We start from the raw sequence: 20,498 nt of genomic DNA on the forward strand, positions 1-20,498 counted from the left end.
AAGTGAGATCCATATAATAATGATTAAAGGATGATGGTCTAAAATAGAGAGATAAACCCCTCCAACTGAGCTGTAAATGGGACGGGAGTAGATGTATTTTTTCACTAAGTCCAATACTCTCCTTTAGTTCTGGTTGGTGCTCCATCAGCTCCCAAGGGAAAAATCTCGCTCTTTAGCCTACAGATGTGCCAATATGTTGTTTGGTTTGTTGCTAACTGTGCCTGCCTGCCATTTGGAAACAGAGAGATAAAAGAGTACAGTTGTTCAACAGAGGTTTTTCCCTGAAACCGACTACCCGCTGCGGTTAGAAGCACAGTGGAAGTGAACCAGAACAGTGAAGATGTGGGCGACCAAAGCAAAACAATGAGCTGAAAGAGGATAAAATGCCTCATGGAGATGAGGGGAAATGCAGGGATGAGTGTCTGTAGGGTTCGTCACTATGAGTGACCATTAACATATTACACATGGTCAGTTGACCCATAGTTAATATAAAATCATAGCTACATGCAGCTTTAACTCCATCCCCCTCCACCCTGTGTCTTCTGTCTGCCCCTCCCGTCTCTCCTTTCAGCCACGTTTCTCTTCATGATCGTGCTGTCCTGCGTCCATTGCTGCTGCTGTGGAAAGCCAAAATACCAGGGCTCCAGAGTGCAGCCTCTCCAACCTGTCTGAAGCTGAGACAAAGAACAAGACTCCATCAGTAAATACAACCTCCATCCTTTCTTCCGTCTTTCATGTAACCACCCTCACAATACATTTACAGTTAACCAAGAAATCCCTCTTTTTTTTTTTTAGGTTTGTCGATTTCTTAGAGGAAATAATCAAAGGAGATTCAAGGGAAAGAAAAGGACACATTTCCATGATATGTCCTTGGATAAAGCCTGGATCCACAGCTAGGCAGACATGCCCCTGGAATCCATATAAATCAGCAGAGTGACACATATCATCAAGATTCATTCCAGGGCAGGACAATGAAACACTGTGTGGCAGCCCTTTCTAAGAACAAAAACTTCACAGTGGAGCAATCTATGAAAAGATACAGTAAGAATGCTGATATGTGTTTGAATGTGACAGTTACTCTGACATTACAAATTAACTGGGTTGGTATTTTGTTAATATTCACCAGAAATGTGGAAAACAACATGGAAAATGCTCGTGTAAGTCTGTGTTAGTTAGTTTCATGTTTTTAGCAGAAACACGTTGGTATAAGAAGACAGAGCGCCATCTGCTGGTCTGGTGAAGAGTTTTTTTGGGGGGTTTTTTCTTTAGCAAATTGTGCCAATGTAAAATAAGAGCTGTTCATTGTCAGTGCAAGAGTTACAAGTGTATTCTCATTATAGTGCAACATAGAAATGTATTTTTGTCTTTTTTACGGAGGTAATGCAGTGTTACATTTGTGGATGTAACGTAAATGTAATAAATGTTCAGTATATAAAAAAAGGTATCATTATGACTTGTTCATTTTTGTAGGGTCAATGTAAAGATTTATCTATATGTTAAAGCGTGATATGATCTCCACAAAATAAGATTTGATGCAAATAAGACCAGTAAAACACTGCACAATTGTTTGCCTGTCTTATCGCCAGATCTCTCTTTTGCCTACAACAGTCAATATCACAAGTAAACATTAACCAGGAACAGTTGCAGTTTGTGTTGCCCTGCCCACACTGAGCAACTGAAAGTGTAACCTTGGGCGGAGAGTAAGGATTATAGACAGTCTTGTCTGTGCCCAAACTGAAAATGTTTGGATTATAGTCAGATTGTTCCAGGACTGCGAAAAGAGGCTGAAACCATCTGTTCTTACACCCTACATTATATCCACACGCTGTTGGGAGTCACTGAGCCGTGAGAAGATCATTTGGGAGGACATGGCGGTGGAGAGGTGAGTTTCGAAACGGGAATGTGTTTGCTAACAATTGATTTTAACATCAGCAGGTGTCTATGGGAATGTTCTAATTAAAAAATGTGTTAGCTTTTCTGATTGCTTTATATTTGTTTCAGATATTTTATTATCGGGCAAATAATGTAGCGCCAAACATTATTAGTGGTTACCACTGTTATGCACTTACATTATCTCATCAGTGTTTATTTCTCCACTTGTGTGTTCAACTGGTTTGTGTCTCCCTTTGCAGTGTACTAGAGCAGCTGAGACCCACAGGGTCACCTGGGGACTTGGTGGAATGGTTCCTGTATCGGCTGCACATGGGGCCATGGTCACAGGGCGGTATTGTGGTCATAGGACTGTTTGTGTTGACAGTTCTGTCTCTGGTTGTCTTTGCTCTGCTGTATGGATGCTGCTGTGGAGGACAAGTAGTGAACCAGAAGAAGAAGAGGAAGACACAGAAGGACGGGGTGATTTAGACACATGAAAGGAACTGAAGGAATGAATGTTGACAAAATTTGTTTAAATTTTGCTGTCCAACCGATTGAACCCTGGGTTTTTCCATTGTTATATGTCATAACTTTTGTAGTGTTGACATTTCTTTGCTGTTTTCCATTGCTGTATTTGTACTGGTTGATATCAAATCAAACAACTTTTTTATTAACTTTATGTAAAATAATTCTCTCATTGATTAGTAGTACCTGGACTTGATATGATTATTAAATACTCAATCAAAAATGTGTGTCTATCTATATCAGCGACATAAAAGCTACTTCATGAAAAAAGACACAAGTCATTGATGTTCCAGGCAGTCCAGGTGCATTTACAGCTTAATGACTTCTGTGTTTTTTGTGCTTCACATATAGAAATGCACAAATACAGTGAACTGCTACTGTTGAAGTAAAGGTTACTAGCATTTCTAACCATAGGTGTATTTTAGCCTGAAAATTGTTATATCCGTCTCTGTTTGTTTTTTATCCCTATTTTATTTGCGTTGTAGCAGCATATAAAATAAATATAAAACACGGATAGGCGTATTTAAGTGGTGATTATTTAACAACAGCGGACATTTAACAATGTTCAGATGTTAATAAATAATTACGTGTCACAATCCGCATACTACAGACCTCCAAATAACATTAGAACTACATCTCCCAGTGCTACTCTGGTGCTACGCAATGCAATTTCACTGACGTTTTTATTCTGCGACCTGGCGTTTGTGCGACACATACAGCAATGGCGAGCGGTAAAAAGAGTGCTCTACTCTCGTCTTTGGCAGACTATGGAGACGATTCAGAGCCTGACTCTGACCCCGAAGTAGAAGAGACAGGTATATAATAAATTTATTAATTTCGCTGGTTCTGCGTGTAGTGGCTAAAAAACGCGGTCTTTTATTGCACGAATCTTGCCCCGTGTTTTCATGTGGTAGCTAACGTTAGCTTGTGGCTAACGCAGCTAGTTTAAAGGATATGCTGGAGATATTCAAGGCTTGTTTGTAAAAACCGGGAACATCCACAGTTCAGGCATGTAAAGTTATTCCAACGGTGTCTTATTGGTTTAGTTTATTCTCTCGTAATGGATATTAAATCGTGAGGGTCTCGACATCAATAGTCTTTTGTTTTGCTGTACGGTTACTGGTTTCATTTCTTCCCACATATCAATGTAATGTAATGTGTGTATTTAAATCATAAGTGCTGTGTGTGTGTGTGTGGGTAGTAACATTATATTGCCAAATTTTTCGATGAATTGTGTTTTAATGATGCCTTCCTGTATCCACTGCTGGACTGACTGCCCTGCATTAAAGCTGATTTTAAAGCAAAATGCCCATTGCTTCTTCTTCTTCTAATACTGGCTGCCAGTGATGCTGTTTGTCTCTTCTGGTTATCTGACTCTGCCATCTGCTTTTTCTGTGTGGTGTTCCTGTTCTCCCTATGTCTCTTCCTGTCTGTCACTAGGGGGGCGTGGAGGAGGTCTGGTATACGGCTATGGTGATGATGACCTGAACAGAACTGATGGTGCAGATGACAAGGGCTCTGGAGATGAAGACAGCAGAGAAAGCAACTCGGTCAGTAATTGTGTTCTGAATTTCTGAAAGCTCATGTTTCTCATGGTGAGAATCCATCCTCTGGGGTTTATTTCTGCTGACCATTTGGTTCCACTGACGTTTGGTTGAATTTCATTAAGTGACAGAAAAAAACAGCACAACTGGTGTGGTGTCAGAGATGTGGTGCTTTTTGACATGTTTGATGATGTGGTGCTCTGACTCATAGAGTTCACACCAATGCTTTTTTTGGTTGTGACAGTACTTGCGTCATATTCATAATGAGACGTGTGTAATCACCAAAGTGGCATCAGTACACCTCTGTTACTGATGTGTAATGTGAGGGGCGATTTTATCACCTGACCTCCATTGACATAAAACACTATAACTACCAGTACTAGTAATACACAGCCACAGTTAAGCAGGACTGTATTATTATGTATACAATGGTTATAATTCCTTTTGTTCACCTTTTACGTCTTGATTTTTTTATTATAGCAATTTAATCAATTCCAGTAGTTATTTATCCATCCAATCCAGTAATTACTGTTTCATAGGTGAATAAAACCTTTATTCTATATAAAGCCTTAAGTAAAATTAGGTGTCACAAAAGATCAGTGTGTCTTTTTAAATCTAAAACATGAATGAAATTAGATACAACAACAGCAGTAGAAATACAGATAATAATGTTACTGCAGCATGTGGCTCCATACAAAATGCCATTATATTTTTAGATTGCCTGCTACATCTGAGGATGTCACCTTGGGCCTTAGGAATTGTGGTGTTTTTTAACAGTTTATTGACCCAGTGAAGATTAATAGATGAAAATAAGGGTTAGCAAACAAACCTTTTATAATTACAGGTTCCTTACTGTCTGGTACAGTGCAGTACTTTTTTTTTCACTTTTTATAACTAAAATCCATATGGTTAGATGGATATTTTTATATTTTGTTCATGTAGCTGACACCAGACAACTGAAACTGAATAGTATCATGATCTGTTTAATCACTCTCTTATCCACAATTTAAATTGTTAAATCAGTTTTGAAATGCATTGCAGACTATAGCCAGACTTGAAATGATGCATGTTCTCTATTTGCACCACTAAAACACATATTGCACTATAGATAGTTCTTTTTTGGCACAAGTCCTTCATCCACCATCTTGCTATCTGTAACTCAGATTGCATCAGTTACAAGAAATCACCCATGGAAGAGCCAGATGAAATATTTTGTTCAGTCACCATAGCCATCTAGTTGGTTACATCACTCTATTGGTTTGTTCATGTAGTGTGGATCTGCTGGTGAATGAGATTATATGATATTTGGAAACAGAAGTAAGAGGACATTAAATATCTCTAGGATTTACTTGAAAAGTAGATCATGGACACTTTGAAGATTGATCTAAAAACTTCACACTGCCCACCACTAAAATCGACCTTTGGCAGTGTTGGACATTAGTGACATGTTCAGACATTTCAATAAAAATTACACATTTGAAGTCTCAGAGTTATTTTTTCAGACTTAGGAAGCCTCCCTGGAAGTGCGTTGGTGGTTCGTAGTAAATGTCTGATGGCTGCTATCACTTGTTTCTGTCTGCCTTTGCTGTCTTGTAAATAAATAAATAATAAAGGACAAAATGAAAACCTGTTGAACAGAAATTTTGCTGCAGAGCCACAGAAGAAATTATTTTCACTAATTGATTTTACTCACAGATTGATTATACTAATCATGACGAATAAATTGAGGCTTCAACCACATACCCCAAAATGTTTGGAATTCTCCTTTAACACTATAGCTAGTGTAAAACATCAGAAAGGCTCAGCAGTTCTGCAGTTCTTTGACGACTGCTGTTTGTCGTCCGATCTGTTGTGCTGCTTGGTCCCTTTCGAGCCTTAGGGTGTTAACCTTCTGCATTTTTGTTTTTATAGGAAATGGACGAATCTGACGAGGGGAGGGACGCAGATGATGTTGAGGTATTTGAACACCCACCTGGTGTGGGATGGAGGATCAATCCTGATTAATTTGTTTTGTCACTAGCCTGAAGGGCCAGCACTTATAAAGTTGCCACCACATGCTATGAAGGAGCATGACCACTAGATGGTGCTGTGGGTTTATTTCTGTCACATGAATGCTCGAATAACAAATGAGGTATTATATATAGGCGTAAGGCCAGGTTAGTGACTTAAAGTTTGCTCTGAGCTGCTTGACTAGTGCATCATAATGTGAGTGTTAAACTTCTTCTGATGTGAGAGTGCACTGCTTGGACCTGCATGCCACACTAACCCCACCCTGTGTGTGTATGCGTTTTAAAATTACATGTGCGGAACAGCACGGCAGCTTCCTGCTGCACTGTTTGGTACAGGTCAATAGAGTGAGAGTGAGTCACAAACCTAACAAGCAGAAACAATGCTGTGCAGTGAGTGTCTGCTCTGTCTGAGACTTTGATTTACAGCGTTTCTTTGACTAATCACAATCTGATAAGAAGCTGTATTTAAGCTTTGTCTCTTCAGAGTGCCATGTCATGAAGCAAAGATAACAGCTTTAAAGGTGTAAGGATTTAGTGATGGTAATTGTAACACTGTGCATCATGATATGATTTCCCAATATCTGCATGTATTGACACGTGCAGCATTATTCCAAAGGAAGAGAAACATTTTCAGGGAAGTCATGGAATCACTGTTGGGTACTGACTGATGCGGTTGTTAGTCAGCCCTCAGGAGTTGACTGATATGTCATAGGTAATGTAGCCTGTAGCAGCAGAAGACTGATGTTTAATCTTATGTTGACTGTTTTGGTTTAGGTTAGCATTTATTATTATTTTAATTATTATTTCTTGCAGCTGCAGGTTGGTGTTTTGATATAGTTCTGGCTAACTGTAGGTCTCTGCACAATACTTCTATAGCCAGAAGCGATTGAATACTCACCCAGTTACACTGGGAACATGCGCTGATTTGGCATATTGTTTATTGGGAGTTACCTGATTTAGATTGACTTAAATGCCATTTAAACATTTACGGTGGTGAAATTGTCTGCTGAATTGCAAACAGTGCTGTGATATCAGAGCTCAAGCCAACGGGCCCTTTTGTAGTGTTAGTCTTGGTTTAACAGTATCAAAAAGACATCAGCCTTAGGTTTACTTATGTTTACTGCTAATTGTTAGCATGCTAACAAGCTAAACTATGATGGGGAAACTTGATAAAGATCAGCATGTTAGCATTGTCAGTGTGAGCAAGTTAGTGATAATGTCAGGATTTAGCTCAAAGCAACACTGTGCATTAGTACAGCCACACAGAGCTGCTAGCATAGCATCTAGAATCTGTTTTTCCTGTATGACAGTGAGGGAAGAGACCATCTTCTCCATCTGTCTACTCTCCATAAAGGACACACTATTTAAAACTGGCCTTATCTTATAGTCCTAATTTAGTGCTACACATTTAAATTCAAGCAAGTTGGAATTGAACTGAATTACACATATGATGAACTCAAGTTGCAGCTTGTCAACAAACAGTTCAAGTCTGAGACTGTGAAAATACACACACTAAGGCCTAAGTGATCTCACCTCATTTGTAACACTCACCAAAACCCATGACCAGACATAGTGATTTTGACCCTTTTTAATGTTTTTCTGTGCCAGGGTAATGACCTTGTTGGTGATGTATATTTTGAGAGACAACAGATACAGTTCACTAAACTATTTCACATAAAACTAAATGATACTAACTGAGACTTGAGACAAAATTACTTTTTAAATTGACAAACATTATTTGTTTCCTGCCATAAACTACTGTACAGATTATTTTTTTCCTGAAAGTTCCCCAGGAGATACCAGAAGAGGAGGGACTTTTTCTCTCTATTAAACCCTCACTGCCTATTGAATGCCCACTTTCATACCCCACACCTCCAGTTTGAAATGCAGGCTTATGCTCCAAATGTTAAGTCTAAAAAAAAAAGATGTGTTGTGACTTTGGGTATGTGCTTAGTTAGAGTGGTTACAAATCCATCTGGCTCCTGTGTGTGTGTGTGTGTGTGTGTGTGTGTAAGACAGATGGCTAGATGACGTGTACAGTACATACAGGAGCTGAAATGAGAAGATGCAAAAATAGATGATCAGCTTGATTTGTTATTTTTATAGTGTGGTCTCAAATTCAGTAAACAGTTATTTTGTCGCAATCGAAATGTGACCGAAACCTTTGAAAGGCTTGTCTCAAGTTGACATTTTGATGACAGCAGTTAGGCATTCAGAAGAACAGCTAAATGTTATCTTTTCTTTTTCCACATGTTCAGGTGAAGATCAACAGTTTACAGGGAAGCAAGCCAGTGCTCTTAACACCTGCGTTGTTTTTGATGTATTTAACAGAATGCATTGTGTTTAATTATTCCTGACAAGGTTGTGTTTGGAAGAAGGCAGCTTGAACTAGAAGTGAATTAAAATTCTTTACTCATAAACTCTTGAAGATGCATTCATAACAATCGTAGCAGCCCCAGTGTTGCAGCCTTACAGCATAAAATGACCCCTAAACCTCCTGTGATGACCAGATGGGAAAGAAATGATGTGAAAAGTGATTTCTTGGTTCTGTCTCAAACAGCAGGTGCCACTTATTTATTTATTTGTATTTTTAGTTTGGATTTCTACTAACATACTCTGCTAAGCTTCCATGTCTTTCCACCTCCTCCTCCTCCTCCTCCTCCTTGTGTTTCGATCAGCTTCAGGACAATGCTTTGATGTGCCCATGCAGTTGCTAGATGATGATGTGATGCCTGTGAATAACAGCACTGTTCCATTTGTTCTGAACCTGTGTCGTGCCCACAGTGCTGGCACAGCAGGCAACATAGTTTAGAGGCTATACAAGACTCCTCCTCCTGCTGGGCTCAAGCATTCACTGGAGCCAGGATTTACTATTCTGGTTTTTGTTTCTTCTTCGAAACCATTCTCTTCTCAACTTCTCAACTTGTTCTGTGCAGTCTCTCACATTAGCACCTGTTTGATTTATACATTTCAGGTATAAATAGAATGACTTTTCTTTTTGTTTTTTTCCTAGCTTAATGTCTCTCACAATAAATGCCAGTTCACTTCAGCAGCCCACTTATAATCCACTGTAATTAACTATATCCAAGTGGGGACATGGTTTAATAATACCCACCTCTCATGTTGTTGTTATTTCCCTCCACCAAAGGTTGATGATTAGATTACCCTGTGTAAAGGAGACCTAAATATTCCATGTATCTCTCTTTTTCTCTTTTACAGATTTCAGAAGCAGAAAGTAAGGACCCCAATGAACTAGTTGGTGAGTACACATGCATACACTTAAGCATGTACATGTATATATTTGACCAACTCTTAAAGGGTAAGGCTGGTGCTTGTTGTCAACAAATCCCATGAAAAGATTCAAACCAACACTAAATTGCTCCTACTAACAAGCATTGGGTGTGTATCCAACTCTTCATTGGTGCGACAGTGGGTTATGCTGCAGGAGGTCTTTTTGATGGAGATTCAGTCAGTACCTTCAGACCTGTAGAAGACGCTATCACTGCTGTAAGCTACGGCAGCTAGGAAGCTCATTGTGTCAATTTTGATACTAAATTGGTGACACTAATTTTGGGTGTCCACGTTGAAGGTGTGCTGATTGTACAGATCTTGAAGCTGTGTGTGAAGCATTGTGTTCTAGAAGCTGTAGCTTCTTTGCAGCAACAAACATACTGATGGTGATGGGTTCATTGGTTTGGCTGATACTGAGCTTCAGGTGATTGTTGTTGCACCTTGTGATGAAGCTCTCTATCAGTCCTCTATCCTCCACTGGATATTATTCATTGGAATCATGTGTCATAAACATCTTTAAAGTCTTCACCGCATATGTAAGTCTGGACAGGTAGTCTGTCACGTGGAAATATACAACTGCACGACATTAATTCTAGTCACAAATAGTGAGCCATCTTTAGAAGGAGCCAATGGGCTGAGTGGTAACCTGTATGGAATGCGGAAAGTATCGTTATAGTCTTTGATGATAAGAAGCACCATACAACAGACTTTTCCGGATGTGTATTATAAAACAAATATACAGTAAGAGACAGCAGAAGAGTCACATTTTAATTTTTATTATGCCATTTGTGTGTTGTTGCAGTAAATGTATGAATCACTTAGAGGACCCAGGTGAGTTACAGGCGTCTCTTTGTCAACTGAGTGACAGATGGGTTATGAAGGTCTAACCCAGAGAGCCAGCAGTGGTTAGTGAGTAATGACTGACCCGTCCAGGTGTGCAAGTGAGCATCAAATCATACAGGATATGAGTGATAGAGGGAGCGGCGTTTCTCACACTGCACCGTTAGAGCAGTCACTTTTGGCAGCAGCAGTTCCCTCTCTGCTGTTTGTTTGTACGGGCTTATAGCTGGATGCAGATGATTGTACATGTGATGCAATGCAGCACTCCATCATCATCTGACTGCAAAATAACACTTGGAAAAGCAACGCATACAATATGTTGCAATAGGAGTGTAGAAGTGATTACAATTAAAACAATATGATTGATTGGATAAATCATTTTATTTTGAAAGGAATGTCCCAGTGTTATGTTTTTATGCATCTTCACATGTTGCCATTTTGTGTTGAAAAGTTTAAATAATAATAATAAGTTTATTTATATAGCATCTTTCAAAAACCAGGTTTCCAAAGTGCTTAACAATCATTAAAACCAAAACCACACTGAATAGAATGCAATAAACAAAACATAGAAAATAATAGATAAAAAGGAGAAATATAATTTAGTACCAATAAAGTCTGTAAAAGTGTGTTTGGAGAAGTGATTTAAAAGAAGTCACTGACCCTGTAAGCTTATCTCCTCAGGAAGGGGCCAATGGGCTCTGACAGCAAAATCCCGGTCACCTTTAGTTTTTAACCTAGACTTTGGAATGACAGTAAGGTTCCCACCCGAGGCTCTCAGGCTTCAGGCTGACTCACAGGGGTCAACAACTCTGTTATATAACTTGGAGCCAGACCCATACGTGCTGTAAAAGTGATCAGTAAGGTCTTAAAATCAATTCTAAAATGGACTGGCAGCCAGTGAAGAGAGGCTAGGATCAGGGTGATGTGTTGTGGTTTGTTAAAACCAGTGAGAAGCCTAAACATGTAAGAAGCCTTCCTTTGGACTCAGTCCATGGGAGAGACAGCAGTATCTGAGAGAACTTGTTGGCCTCTGACCCCAGAGTCAAGAAAAAAAAAGTCGCAAAGGAAAGGGAAATGCACCAGAGCAATTTTTAGTTGTCAAAATGGCCATGTAATGTGACTCATAGCTCGGGCCTGGACACTTGACATTACTGCAGCGGAGCTCCGTCTCGCCTGTCAGTAAATGTCACAGCGTGTCTGGCAGAAGGGCTCTGTCGGCAGGCTGAAGACAGCTCTTTGTCTGTTCGCTGAAGGGGCAGACAGTGTCCGTCTGTCCAGAAAAGACCCGCAGGGCACAGATTGTGACTTTCTGTATGGTTTTCTGCAGGACAGATGGTAATTTTTCTGCAGAATATAATCTTTTCTCTGTCTGTGTATTACTGTGTCTACATGTCCTTTCTGATAGTGCTGCTGTTATATGACAGTATTCCTCTCACACTGAGCTGAATTATTAACAGGCATGTTTATTACAAAGGCTGTGATTTATTCAGACTTCCTCTGCTCCTGTGGATGGCTACAGAGTTTATTTTGGTGTTTAAATGATAGTTTGTACAACAAGGCTACAAAATTATCAACTAAATCTGCTGTTGTCTAAAGTGGATTAGCAAGCTTCCACGATGCTAAACCCCTGTTGCAGCTACAACGTGTAATTGTCTGTGACAGTGTGTGCAGGTGTGTGTCTGTGAGAGAGTTAAATGAACAACCAAGCTACCCTCTAATGCCTGTGACTCATCTGACTTGCCTTGTCTGGTTTTTCTTTTTTTTCTTTTCTTTTTTTTTTATTGTTGGAGGCTACAGGTTTTCTTTTTCTGCATTGGGTTTACACGCGTGGAACCATTTATTTTCATGTAACTGCATACCTGCCCACTTTTTGCTGTTATAAATGCGTGCGAGCCTGCATACACACATACATACCTGCTTAGTTATGGGTCTAGCCAACAACGGCAACGCCCTGCCCCTCCTCTTCCACGGTAGGGAAAGTAAACCTGAGCCTTATCAGCCATTAAGCAATTGGACGGGTAGGTCCTGGTCCTGCTTTGAACTTCCTAGACATAGGGGAGTTCAGCAGAACAAGGAAAACAAGATAGTGGGGGGAGGGACTGCTAGAAAGAGTGTGTCGGTATATTACAGCGTCCTATCTGGGGTCTTCAGGGTTCAGGTCTGGCACAGTCCCACAGACAAGGACTGTTTCACTGTCAACAGACATCCTGTGGCCAGCATAAAGAGACGGCATGTGGCACAGCTGCCGAACATGAATGTCAGTGCTGGACAGTTTTCCACAGTTGGCGCTACAGACACATTTCAGTTCTGTAGTTCAAACAATAAATTAGCTGAGCAGTATATTGGATAATATCAGCTTTTTACAAATAGATTGTTCTGTATGCGAGCCAGTATACCTATATTTACCCATGCATGCATGTTTAGCATGCTAAATGTTAGCTTCTAAACATCTTTTCTTTTAAATTGACAAATTTAAGAGTCACCTTAAGACATGCTAATGCTAATATATCGAAGTTTTCAGTTGTTGATACACTACATGGACAAAAGTATTAGGACACCTGACCATTACCTGACCAACAGGGACTTTAATGACATTGCATTCTAAATCCAAAGACAGCTTTGCAGCCATAACAGCTGCCACTCTTCTAGAAAGACTTTCCACAAGATTTCAGAGTGTTTCTGTGGGAATTTTTGCTCATCCATGCAGTAGAGCATTTGTGAGGTCAGACACTGATGTTGTTCCATTTTGTTGCTTGTTGCTGCTGTTCCTAAAAGCTTCCGCTTGCCAACAGTACCACTTACAGTTGACTGGAATATCTCGCAGGGATAAAAATTCTGAATTCAAACTGACTTATTGCAAAGGTGCAGTTCTATCAGTACTATGTTTGAATTCACTGAGCTCATCAGAACAACCCATTGTCTTCACAAATGTTTGTATTTGACTTGGTGCTTGATTTTTATACACCTGTGGCAATTGGTCTGATTGAACGAAGTTGTGATCCCCAGGCTAAGTTAGGGGTTTATTGAAAGACACTAAGAAATGTTGGAAATCATAAAAGTGAATGGTGTAGTTAAAGAGCAAAACAAAATTCTCCTTGATACATCACACCACTGATGGCTGATACCTAACAGTGTAAGAGTTATGTGAGTGTGGAATTTTCCTCTTATGTTTTGTAAGTGTTCAGCAAAGCTAAGCTAAAACACAGCAATTGAGAAAATTATCTTCTCATGTCCAGTCAAGTTTCTACTTGTCAACGATCTGCACAGAATGCCAGAAGGGATAAGCTTCTGTATTTGTACACGTACACACACAGGCTAACATGCACACACAGCTTGCAGCACTTATTCAGCGCGTGATTGATAGGGCTGAATGACTGTAAAGGCTGTTTGACGGGGGTAAGAGTGACACTGAAGGAATGCTTGGCCTGCAGTCAGAGAAAGCAGAGAGAGAGACAAGTGGAGCATGGAGAGCAAAACAAGGGACGGGTCCAAATGGAGGGTACGAGGAGGGGAGGGGAGCCTCCCTTCTTCTCACAAGTCCCGACAACAGCCACTCCCTGCCTGGGACGTGTACTGCTCCTACCACACTGCCCTATAAAACCACTGGCATACACGCAGGGCTGTGATGTACTACAGGATGCTGGCAAATTCAGATATTTTTCTATGACATTGTGAACTTTTGTTTCATTTACTGAGGTTGCTCTCCAGTGCATATCCATATCCCACTGTCCATTTGATTTTGTCATCGGTCCATTCGAACACTAATAGATCCAGTTCTCCTCCTTCACTACTTTTGTTCAGCAGTGGTTTCTTAGCTAATCCTCATGCAGCATGTGAAAACCTGCAAGACGGGGCAGAGAGGGAAAGCCACACAAGTGAAAACATACAAGGGCTCATGTTTATGTTTCTTCTGTCTTCTTGCCAGCTCTGTTCTCCGAGAAGGTGAGGAACATGTCACCTGATGAGATCAGGATCCCCCCCGAGCCCCCTGGACGCTGCTCGAGCCAACTACAGGTAGACACGCCTCTTCTGCACACGATCATTTAACCTCAACACTTTCACTGCAAAGCTTTTCTTGTAGTGCACTGTTTACTTGCAGGAAATATTCCTCTGCGAGCAGCTTTCATGTTATGTCTGCTAATCAGAACAGGGGAGAGGCTATGTGGTTACAGTTGGGGTTGTGGATTTTCTGAAAGCTTGATAGAAGTGTCCTAGTTACCTGAGTTGTGTGTTTTTAGCACGTCTGTAGGCTTGTTTTATGTGCTGGATAAAAACTCCAGGTAGGCTTGTGGAAGAATATGTTGGTTCCATCAGAAGATGCACAGTCTGTACTCACCCATTTGGCATATTTACAAGGTTTAAAGTTTGGGGTGTTTAGGCTTAAAAGATGCATCATCCGGAGTCATCTTGATGCAGCCAAAATAACCTGTTCTCAACGCCAAGTGAATCATTTCGAAGTTTTGCTCGTTCCCTCTGGGGTTGAAAATAAATTCTGGTGGCTACATAAATTCTTCCCCTGTAATTAAAGCAGCACATGGTGTCATCTTCTATCAATTTAGTATCACCATCACTGCTCTCTTTCTGCATCTGGTGCATCCAACTGCAATAACATTTGTTCTGTGAGAGGCAAAGGCAGGTCAGGACACAAGCCTGAATTAGTAAGCGAACAGCTCAGCAATGAGACCGCCGGGCTGACACTCCCCCCACCTGTCAGATGAACAACTAATGATTCACCTTCACCAGTACAGCCTGGTATATATCCCTGCCCTGAGGTCATAGAGGGGCACATGTATGTTTAGAATGCGCTTAGAAGACGTTCTTTACACGTCACGTGGCTCTTTTTGCTGTCCTTTGCTAAAATGTATTCACTTTTACGAACAGTTTCCAAAAGGCCTTTTGCTTCAGATTAGAACATGAGATGTTCTGGCGGGCCGAGTGCATGAGCTCAGGCCTTCTGAGACGCTTAAATGTGTCTGTAGAAAAACAGCAGCATCAGCTGTCTGTTTACATTTACCTGACGAGGACCACAAGTTGCTGTGTCTGTTAAGACTCTTATCCCTCAGAAACTAATACAGAAGTGGTGGGACATCATAGGAAGGACAGTTGGGTTAACAGAGCATCTCACGTGGGAGATGTCTGTTCACTTCCTGTTTCCAGCTTACACTGATTTTAGAGCAGACTTAATTATACAGACTAATTTAATGTTGAGCTTTCACAGAGTTGAAGGGCCCATAAGAGACAGGGGTTGTTTTTGTTTGTTTTTTTATAAATAGTCACAATGGATGCAGATAAGGCCAACATATTGTGACTTTTAATCCTTGTTATGGCTCAAGCTTCAAAATGACCAGATCCTACATTTTCCCTAGAGTGCCACTCTTCCTCCCGTACGGCCTCTTTGTGAGCGCCGTCGTCTTTCCCAGTTTATATGTTATAAATTTGTAGTCTCTGTTGACATCATTAGGGCTGTTTTCTCAGACTTCATTAAACTCCCCCAGAACCACAAAAATACATTTTACAACTGTTTCAACAGATGTAGCCTTTCCCTGACAATTTTAAAGTAAAATCTGAGTACTTTATGGTAGTATATAGGATAAACGATTGAAATGGAAAACGTAATTGCTTGATTAATTGATCATCATTGATCATAAATAATCTGATCCAACTCTAATACTTAGGCACGGCTTTAGTTGGTTTCTTTTAGCCATGGCTGCCATTTTTTTTTTCCTAACCTTAAAGGTACTCTTTTGACCACTTGAAGCACAGTGATGCTTTTACCAGTGCGTTCCTGTTTTGTTGCAGTGTGTACATACACAAACAAGCAGGCCAGTCGACACATTCCTGCTCTTGGTTTCACGCTAATCCACTGAGAGTAGGTTGTGGTAGCCAGCGAAGAAACGTAGCAGTTTATCCAACAAAGTCAATGAAGAGGAAGCCAAACGCAGATGTGAACAATATAAATCTGCAAATGTTTTAGTAGGAAGGTTTCAGGAATGCACACAAAGCATGCTAAAAGGAAACACTGAATGTAACTTTAAGTTTGTTTTTAAGCTTAAATCAAACCAAATCTTGATCCTGGTGATGGCAGAGCAGTCATATCACTCCTTTCTTTTTATTTTTTGTGATTTTTTTTTGTAATGGTTTGGGGTGGCTGACATGAGCTGTCCTCCAGCCAGTAGTGTGTCTGATCGGAGGACTTTTCATTTTTAGCAGCCTTTCCACCGCTACATCTGCCAGCTCCTTGTGGCTCAGTTGAACCTGGTTGTCAAATATTTCCCACAGGTGTGAGAGACTTCATACACAGTAGCTCCATTCACACTGACCCCTGCTCGAGCAGAGCTGATCGTATATAGGTTTTGTTTATTTGGAAACATTGTCAGTGTGACCTGCTAGATGCAGAGTGCGAGGGAAGCTGACTCTAAGCAGACGTGTTCATGTTCTTACAGTGAGAGATGACCTGCTGTCCCTCATCCATCCGTTTGTTTGTTTTCTAACAGGACAAGATCCACAAGCTGTACGAGAGGAAGCTCCATGGAGATTTTGACACAAACAGCCACATACAGAAAAAGAAAGAATTTAGAAACCCAAGGTATGGAACAGCTGAAGAACACACCCAAACCAACACACACACAAAGTGCTATTAAGCCCATTCATTTTCTCTGCCTACGAAACAAAAATTAACCACTCGGTTTTCCTCTGGCTTTTTTTTAGCATTTACGAGAAGCTCATTCAGTTCTGCAGTATAGATGAACTGGGAACTAACTACCCAAAAGATATGTTTGATCCTCATGGCTGGTCAGAGGACTCCTACTATGAAGCTCTAGGTAATCTGCTTGACTTCTTCCTCACAGCTCAGTGTGATAAGAACTCAGCACTCATGCATGTGTCTCATCCTCGCAGCCAAAGCTCAGAAAGTTGAGATGGACAAACTGGAGAAAGCCAAGAAGGAGCGAACCAAGGTGAGTCAACAAAACAAAACAGGGTTCTTCAGCTGCCAGTTCTGTTCTCTGTCTGCGTCAGGGGCAAGTCTCCACCAGCTGTGCTTCATTTCTGTTTTACATCCTCCATCAGACACGCTGCCAAGTTCAGCTCTCGTAACTGCAGCTTAGGCCCAGCCCAGTGCAGCGCAGCTTTACTTTGCTCATTTGTTAGTCACCAGGTTTTGAACGTCTTCAGTAGAAATTTGCCTAAAAACACCCTCTGCTTTTTTTTTTTTTTGCTTTGCTTTGACTTTTGCCCTTAAAGTTGTCATCCTGAGGTAAATAGCATGTCAGATAGATAATAGTCGGGTGGAAGGAGTCTGCAGTGATCAGCAGAAACATGATTCCTCTATCTGCACCTAAGTCAGAACCTGGACTTGAATGAACATGTAAGTTACAGGAATTGTTCTCTGCCATGAAATGTAGTCAGACTTAAGATAACAGGAGTAGGATTCTGATGCAAGGATGAATCCGAATGAAAAGAGTGAGTCATTTTCTTCCCTTCGCCTGACAAATGCTGTTGATGTGCCCTTGAGCAGCTCGGCCAGCGCCCAGATGTTCCATTGGAGCTTCTCTGTGACCCGCAGCTTTAGATTGTTTTTGTTGGTTAAAGTCGGTCACACGTCGAACAGCACCAGGAACTAAAACAAATGCTCTGACCTTCTGTGCATTTCACAGATTGAATTTGTCACGGGGACTAAGAAAGGCACCAACCCCTCAAGCACAGCAGCCAACACCACCAGCAACAGCACCACCACCACAGCTACAGGTAACATCCAAGTTTACTGAAGTGTTCAGAAACACACCTTGTTACATACATTCCTTACTTGGTTGGAACTATCAACCTTTACATCACAAGTCTGAACTGAGCAGCACAAAGATTAAATGGATGTCTTGTTCCTTATTCCTTAGAATAATTTAAGACAGGTGTCCTGTAATCATTGTCTTTTTTTCCCCACAGAGAAAATGAACTGATTTAAAGTTCTGGAAATAATTCCTCTCATACCTATAAAAATGTCCTTTCATCTCATGCTGCAAAAATTTCTGACTAATCATCAAACCCTCAATATAAAAACCACAACACAAATATCCCGCAAGACGCTTTCATGCAATATGTGAATGTATAGGAATCAAATTCCCTGTTCCATAAAATAATTTCTGACACTGCTGAGAAGAGTTATCAGGAGTATTAACAAGGTTGATTAGGCAACTTTCCTTTGCACCTGTGGTCACTAATTAAAGAAAACCTGGTCTCAAATCTTACTGTATTACATTATACTGTATGTGCATGACTGAAAAGGCAACAGAAAGACGTGAAGTTTGAAGAAAAAAATCAGTTATTCAGTCAGGGTTCAAAGAGTGCTGCAGGAATAAGTCCTTAAACCAGGAAATGAGTCAACACTTTTGCACCACCTGTTCCCTCGTCTCGAAGTCAGTTGGTATTTTGAATGGGTTATTGGTTGGATGCCTGAAAGTAAGCTCTGTGGTTAACAGAACCTTAAGAGATTTTCACATCTTGTTCGGCAACATAAAATACATCGGTAAATACCCCATTTGTGAAGTTTGGATCTTTTATGTTGCGGTTGCTCACAAGTGGCTAAATGAGGCTACAGGGTTTGTCCAGGGCATTAAATGTCATCATTCTACACGTGGAGCATCGTCTGCTCACTAATCCATTGTGTTTAGACTCCCGCTTTTGTAAACTGTTCTTTTCAGTAGTTTAGTACCATAGGAGGCTTAGTGATGGTGACAATGAATGGGTTTAATTCTTTTAACTTCTGACAGTTGCATTTCCACTTCAAAAATCATAATGAAACAAATTTAGATTAAAGGAGCTTTGTAGAGTTTTCTTTAAAAAAAAAACCAAACAAAACATAGATTATATTTCCATTTTCCATTTCTCACCAGAGCACATAATGCGTAATAATCCATGAAGTTTAGCAGACACATTGAGTGTGTTCTTTTCCTCATAAAACATCCACAAAGTGGACAGGATTTGCCAGATAGATTATGCTTGTGATCAAATGTAAAAACGTTGTTTAAATCTGTTTGCTACCTAGGAGTCTTATGGGCATTCCTATGTTTGTTGTGGCATTTCAGCAACTTCAACTTGCATGTCTGTACTTAATGAGTGTCCACAGTACAAACAAAGCTAAAATCATCCCTGAAGTCAAGCACTGTCAGGCCTTTCCTCAGCGCACAGTACCACACAGCCCAGTACGCACATCATTCACTCCTCCCCTCTGTTTACTCTCATCAGCAGAGGCCCAGAAGAGGAAAAGCAAATGGGACTCTGCAATCCCTGTGACCCTGGCCCAGCCCACCATCATCACCACCACGGCGACCCTGCCGGCTGTCGTCTCAGTGACGACCACTGCCAGCGGCACCAAGACTACTGTCATCTCGGCAGTGGGAACCATCCTAAAGAAGGCGAAGCAGTGAGCTCAGAGAATGGGCAGGGTCATATTTATTAGAATTAGCAGTCGAAACAATGACTGACACGAAGCTGGAAGACCTGTTGTCCTGCGCTCATTTTCTACGTACGAAGGTGCAGGGAGACGACAAATGAACTGATGGACACTGTGCTCCGTGTGGACTAATGTAAAGACTTTACTGCCTTCTCTCTCTGGGATTGTGTCTGCACTATTGCATCATAAAGCCAAATTCACAGTTTGGAGAAAATACTCAAAGAGAATCTGAAAGTGTGATGCTTGCAGATGTCATGCTGATCAGACCCGTCTGACATTCAGTTGCTTTTTGTTTTTGTTTTGTTTTGTTTTGTTGGTTTTTTTTTAATATATATACAGATATATATGTTGGCAACAGTTGTTAGATTAAAACAGGGAACAAGCAGATGATATTGGTTTCATAAGGAAAAGGGTCCCAAACAGACCTTGTAGAGATATCTTTTTAAAAAAAAGTGTTTATTTTTTTCATTCATACTTCTGGTGCAGTATTTTCACACCTCCTGTAGCAGTTATGTGTAACAACCCGACATGTGCATCTTTTCCTTCAGCTATTTTTTTTTTTTGTCTTCATTAGCATATTAACGTCCCCCAAGGTAAGATTTTTTTACACTTGTACATAAGTTTTGATGACAAGGTGAATAAATGGATCAGATATTGCCTTTTCACATGGATTATTGTCTGTTTAGTGTTTCCACAAGCCACAACACTGAGGTCACTTCATACCGAAAGCAAAGGTTGCTTCTACGCATGGAATGTGAGACGGGCCAGATGAGGACAAAAGAGTATCTTATTTTTTAAACAAAGCATTACATGTTTGTATTTTACTACAGGAATGAAAGGAGACTCCAGTTTCAATGTGAACAAGCTCTTCTAACTGCAAGCACTGACCTGAATTGAGTCTGAAGGATCTTTTTTTTTTGGCTTTCTTGCTCGCATGTGTTCTCCAGGTGGAGTTTTGAAATATGCTTGTCC

At 40.6% G+C, this 20,498-nt stretch overlaps 1 protein-coding gene across 2 annotated transcripts; it reads left to right on the plus strand.

Moving 5' to 3' along the window:
* Positions 1 to 1,642: 1,642 nt before the first annotated feature.
* On the plus strand, positions 1,643 to 20,191 carry LOC124052666 (SAP30 binding protein). Of its 2 annotated transcripts, none has more exons than XM_046377175.1 (11): positions 1,643 to 1,882; positions 2,133 to 3,212; positions 3,838 to 3,947; positions 5,853 to 5,897; positions 9,170 to 9,209; positions 14,007 to 14,095; positions 16,576 to 16,667; positions 16,790 to 16,902; positions 16,979 to 17,037; positions 17,737 to 17,827; positions 19,322 to 20,191. In XM_046377175.1, exons 2-11 carry the CDS (start codon positions 3,119 to 3,121, stop codon positions 19,498 to 19,500), a joined length of 912 nt encoding a protein of 303 aa, XP_046233131.1. In that variant the 5' UTR covers positions 1,643 to 1,882; positions 2,133 to 3,118; the 3' UTR covers positions 19,501 to 20,191. The 2 variants fall into 2 exon arrangements, with proteins under 2 accessions (XP_046233131.1, XP_046233130.1); XM_046377174.1 differs by having other exon boundaries at positions 1,644 to 1,882; positions 19,319 to 20,191.
* Positions 20,192 to 20,498: the final 307 nt, after the last annotated feature.

Source organism: Scatophagus argus, chromosome 21, assembly GCF_020382885.2.
Source record: "Scatophagus argus isolate fScaArg1 chromosome 21, fScaArg1.pri, whole genome shotgun sequence".
NCBI classification, from domain to species: domain Eukaryota; kingdom Metazoa; phylum Chordata; class Actinopteri; family Scatophagidae; genus Scatophagus; species Scatophagus argus.

Coding starts and splice junctions, on each gene's coding strand:
- LOC124052666 (XM_046377174.1), top strand. CDS start 3,119: ATGGCGAGCGGTAAAAAGAGTGCTCTACTCTCGTCTTTGGCAGACTAT. Junction 14,096..16,575: donor GCTGCTCGAGCCAACTACAG/GTAGACACGCCT, acceptor GTTTTCTAACAG/GACAAGATCCACAAGCTGTA. Junction 17,038..17,736: donor CCAAGAAGGAGCGAACCAAG/GTGAGTCAACAA, acceptor TGCATTTCACAG/ATTGAATTTGTCACGGGGAC.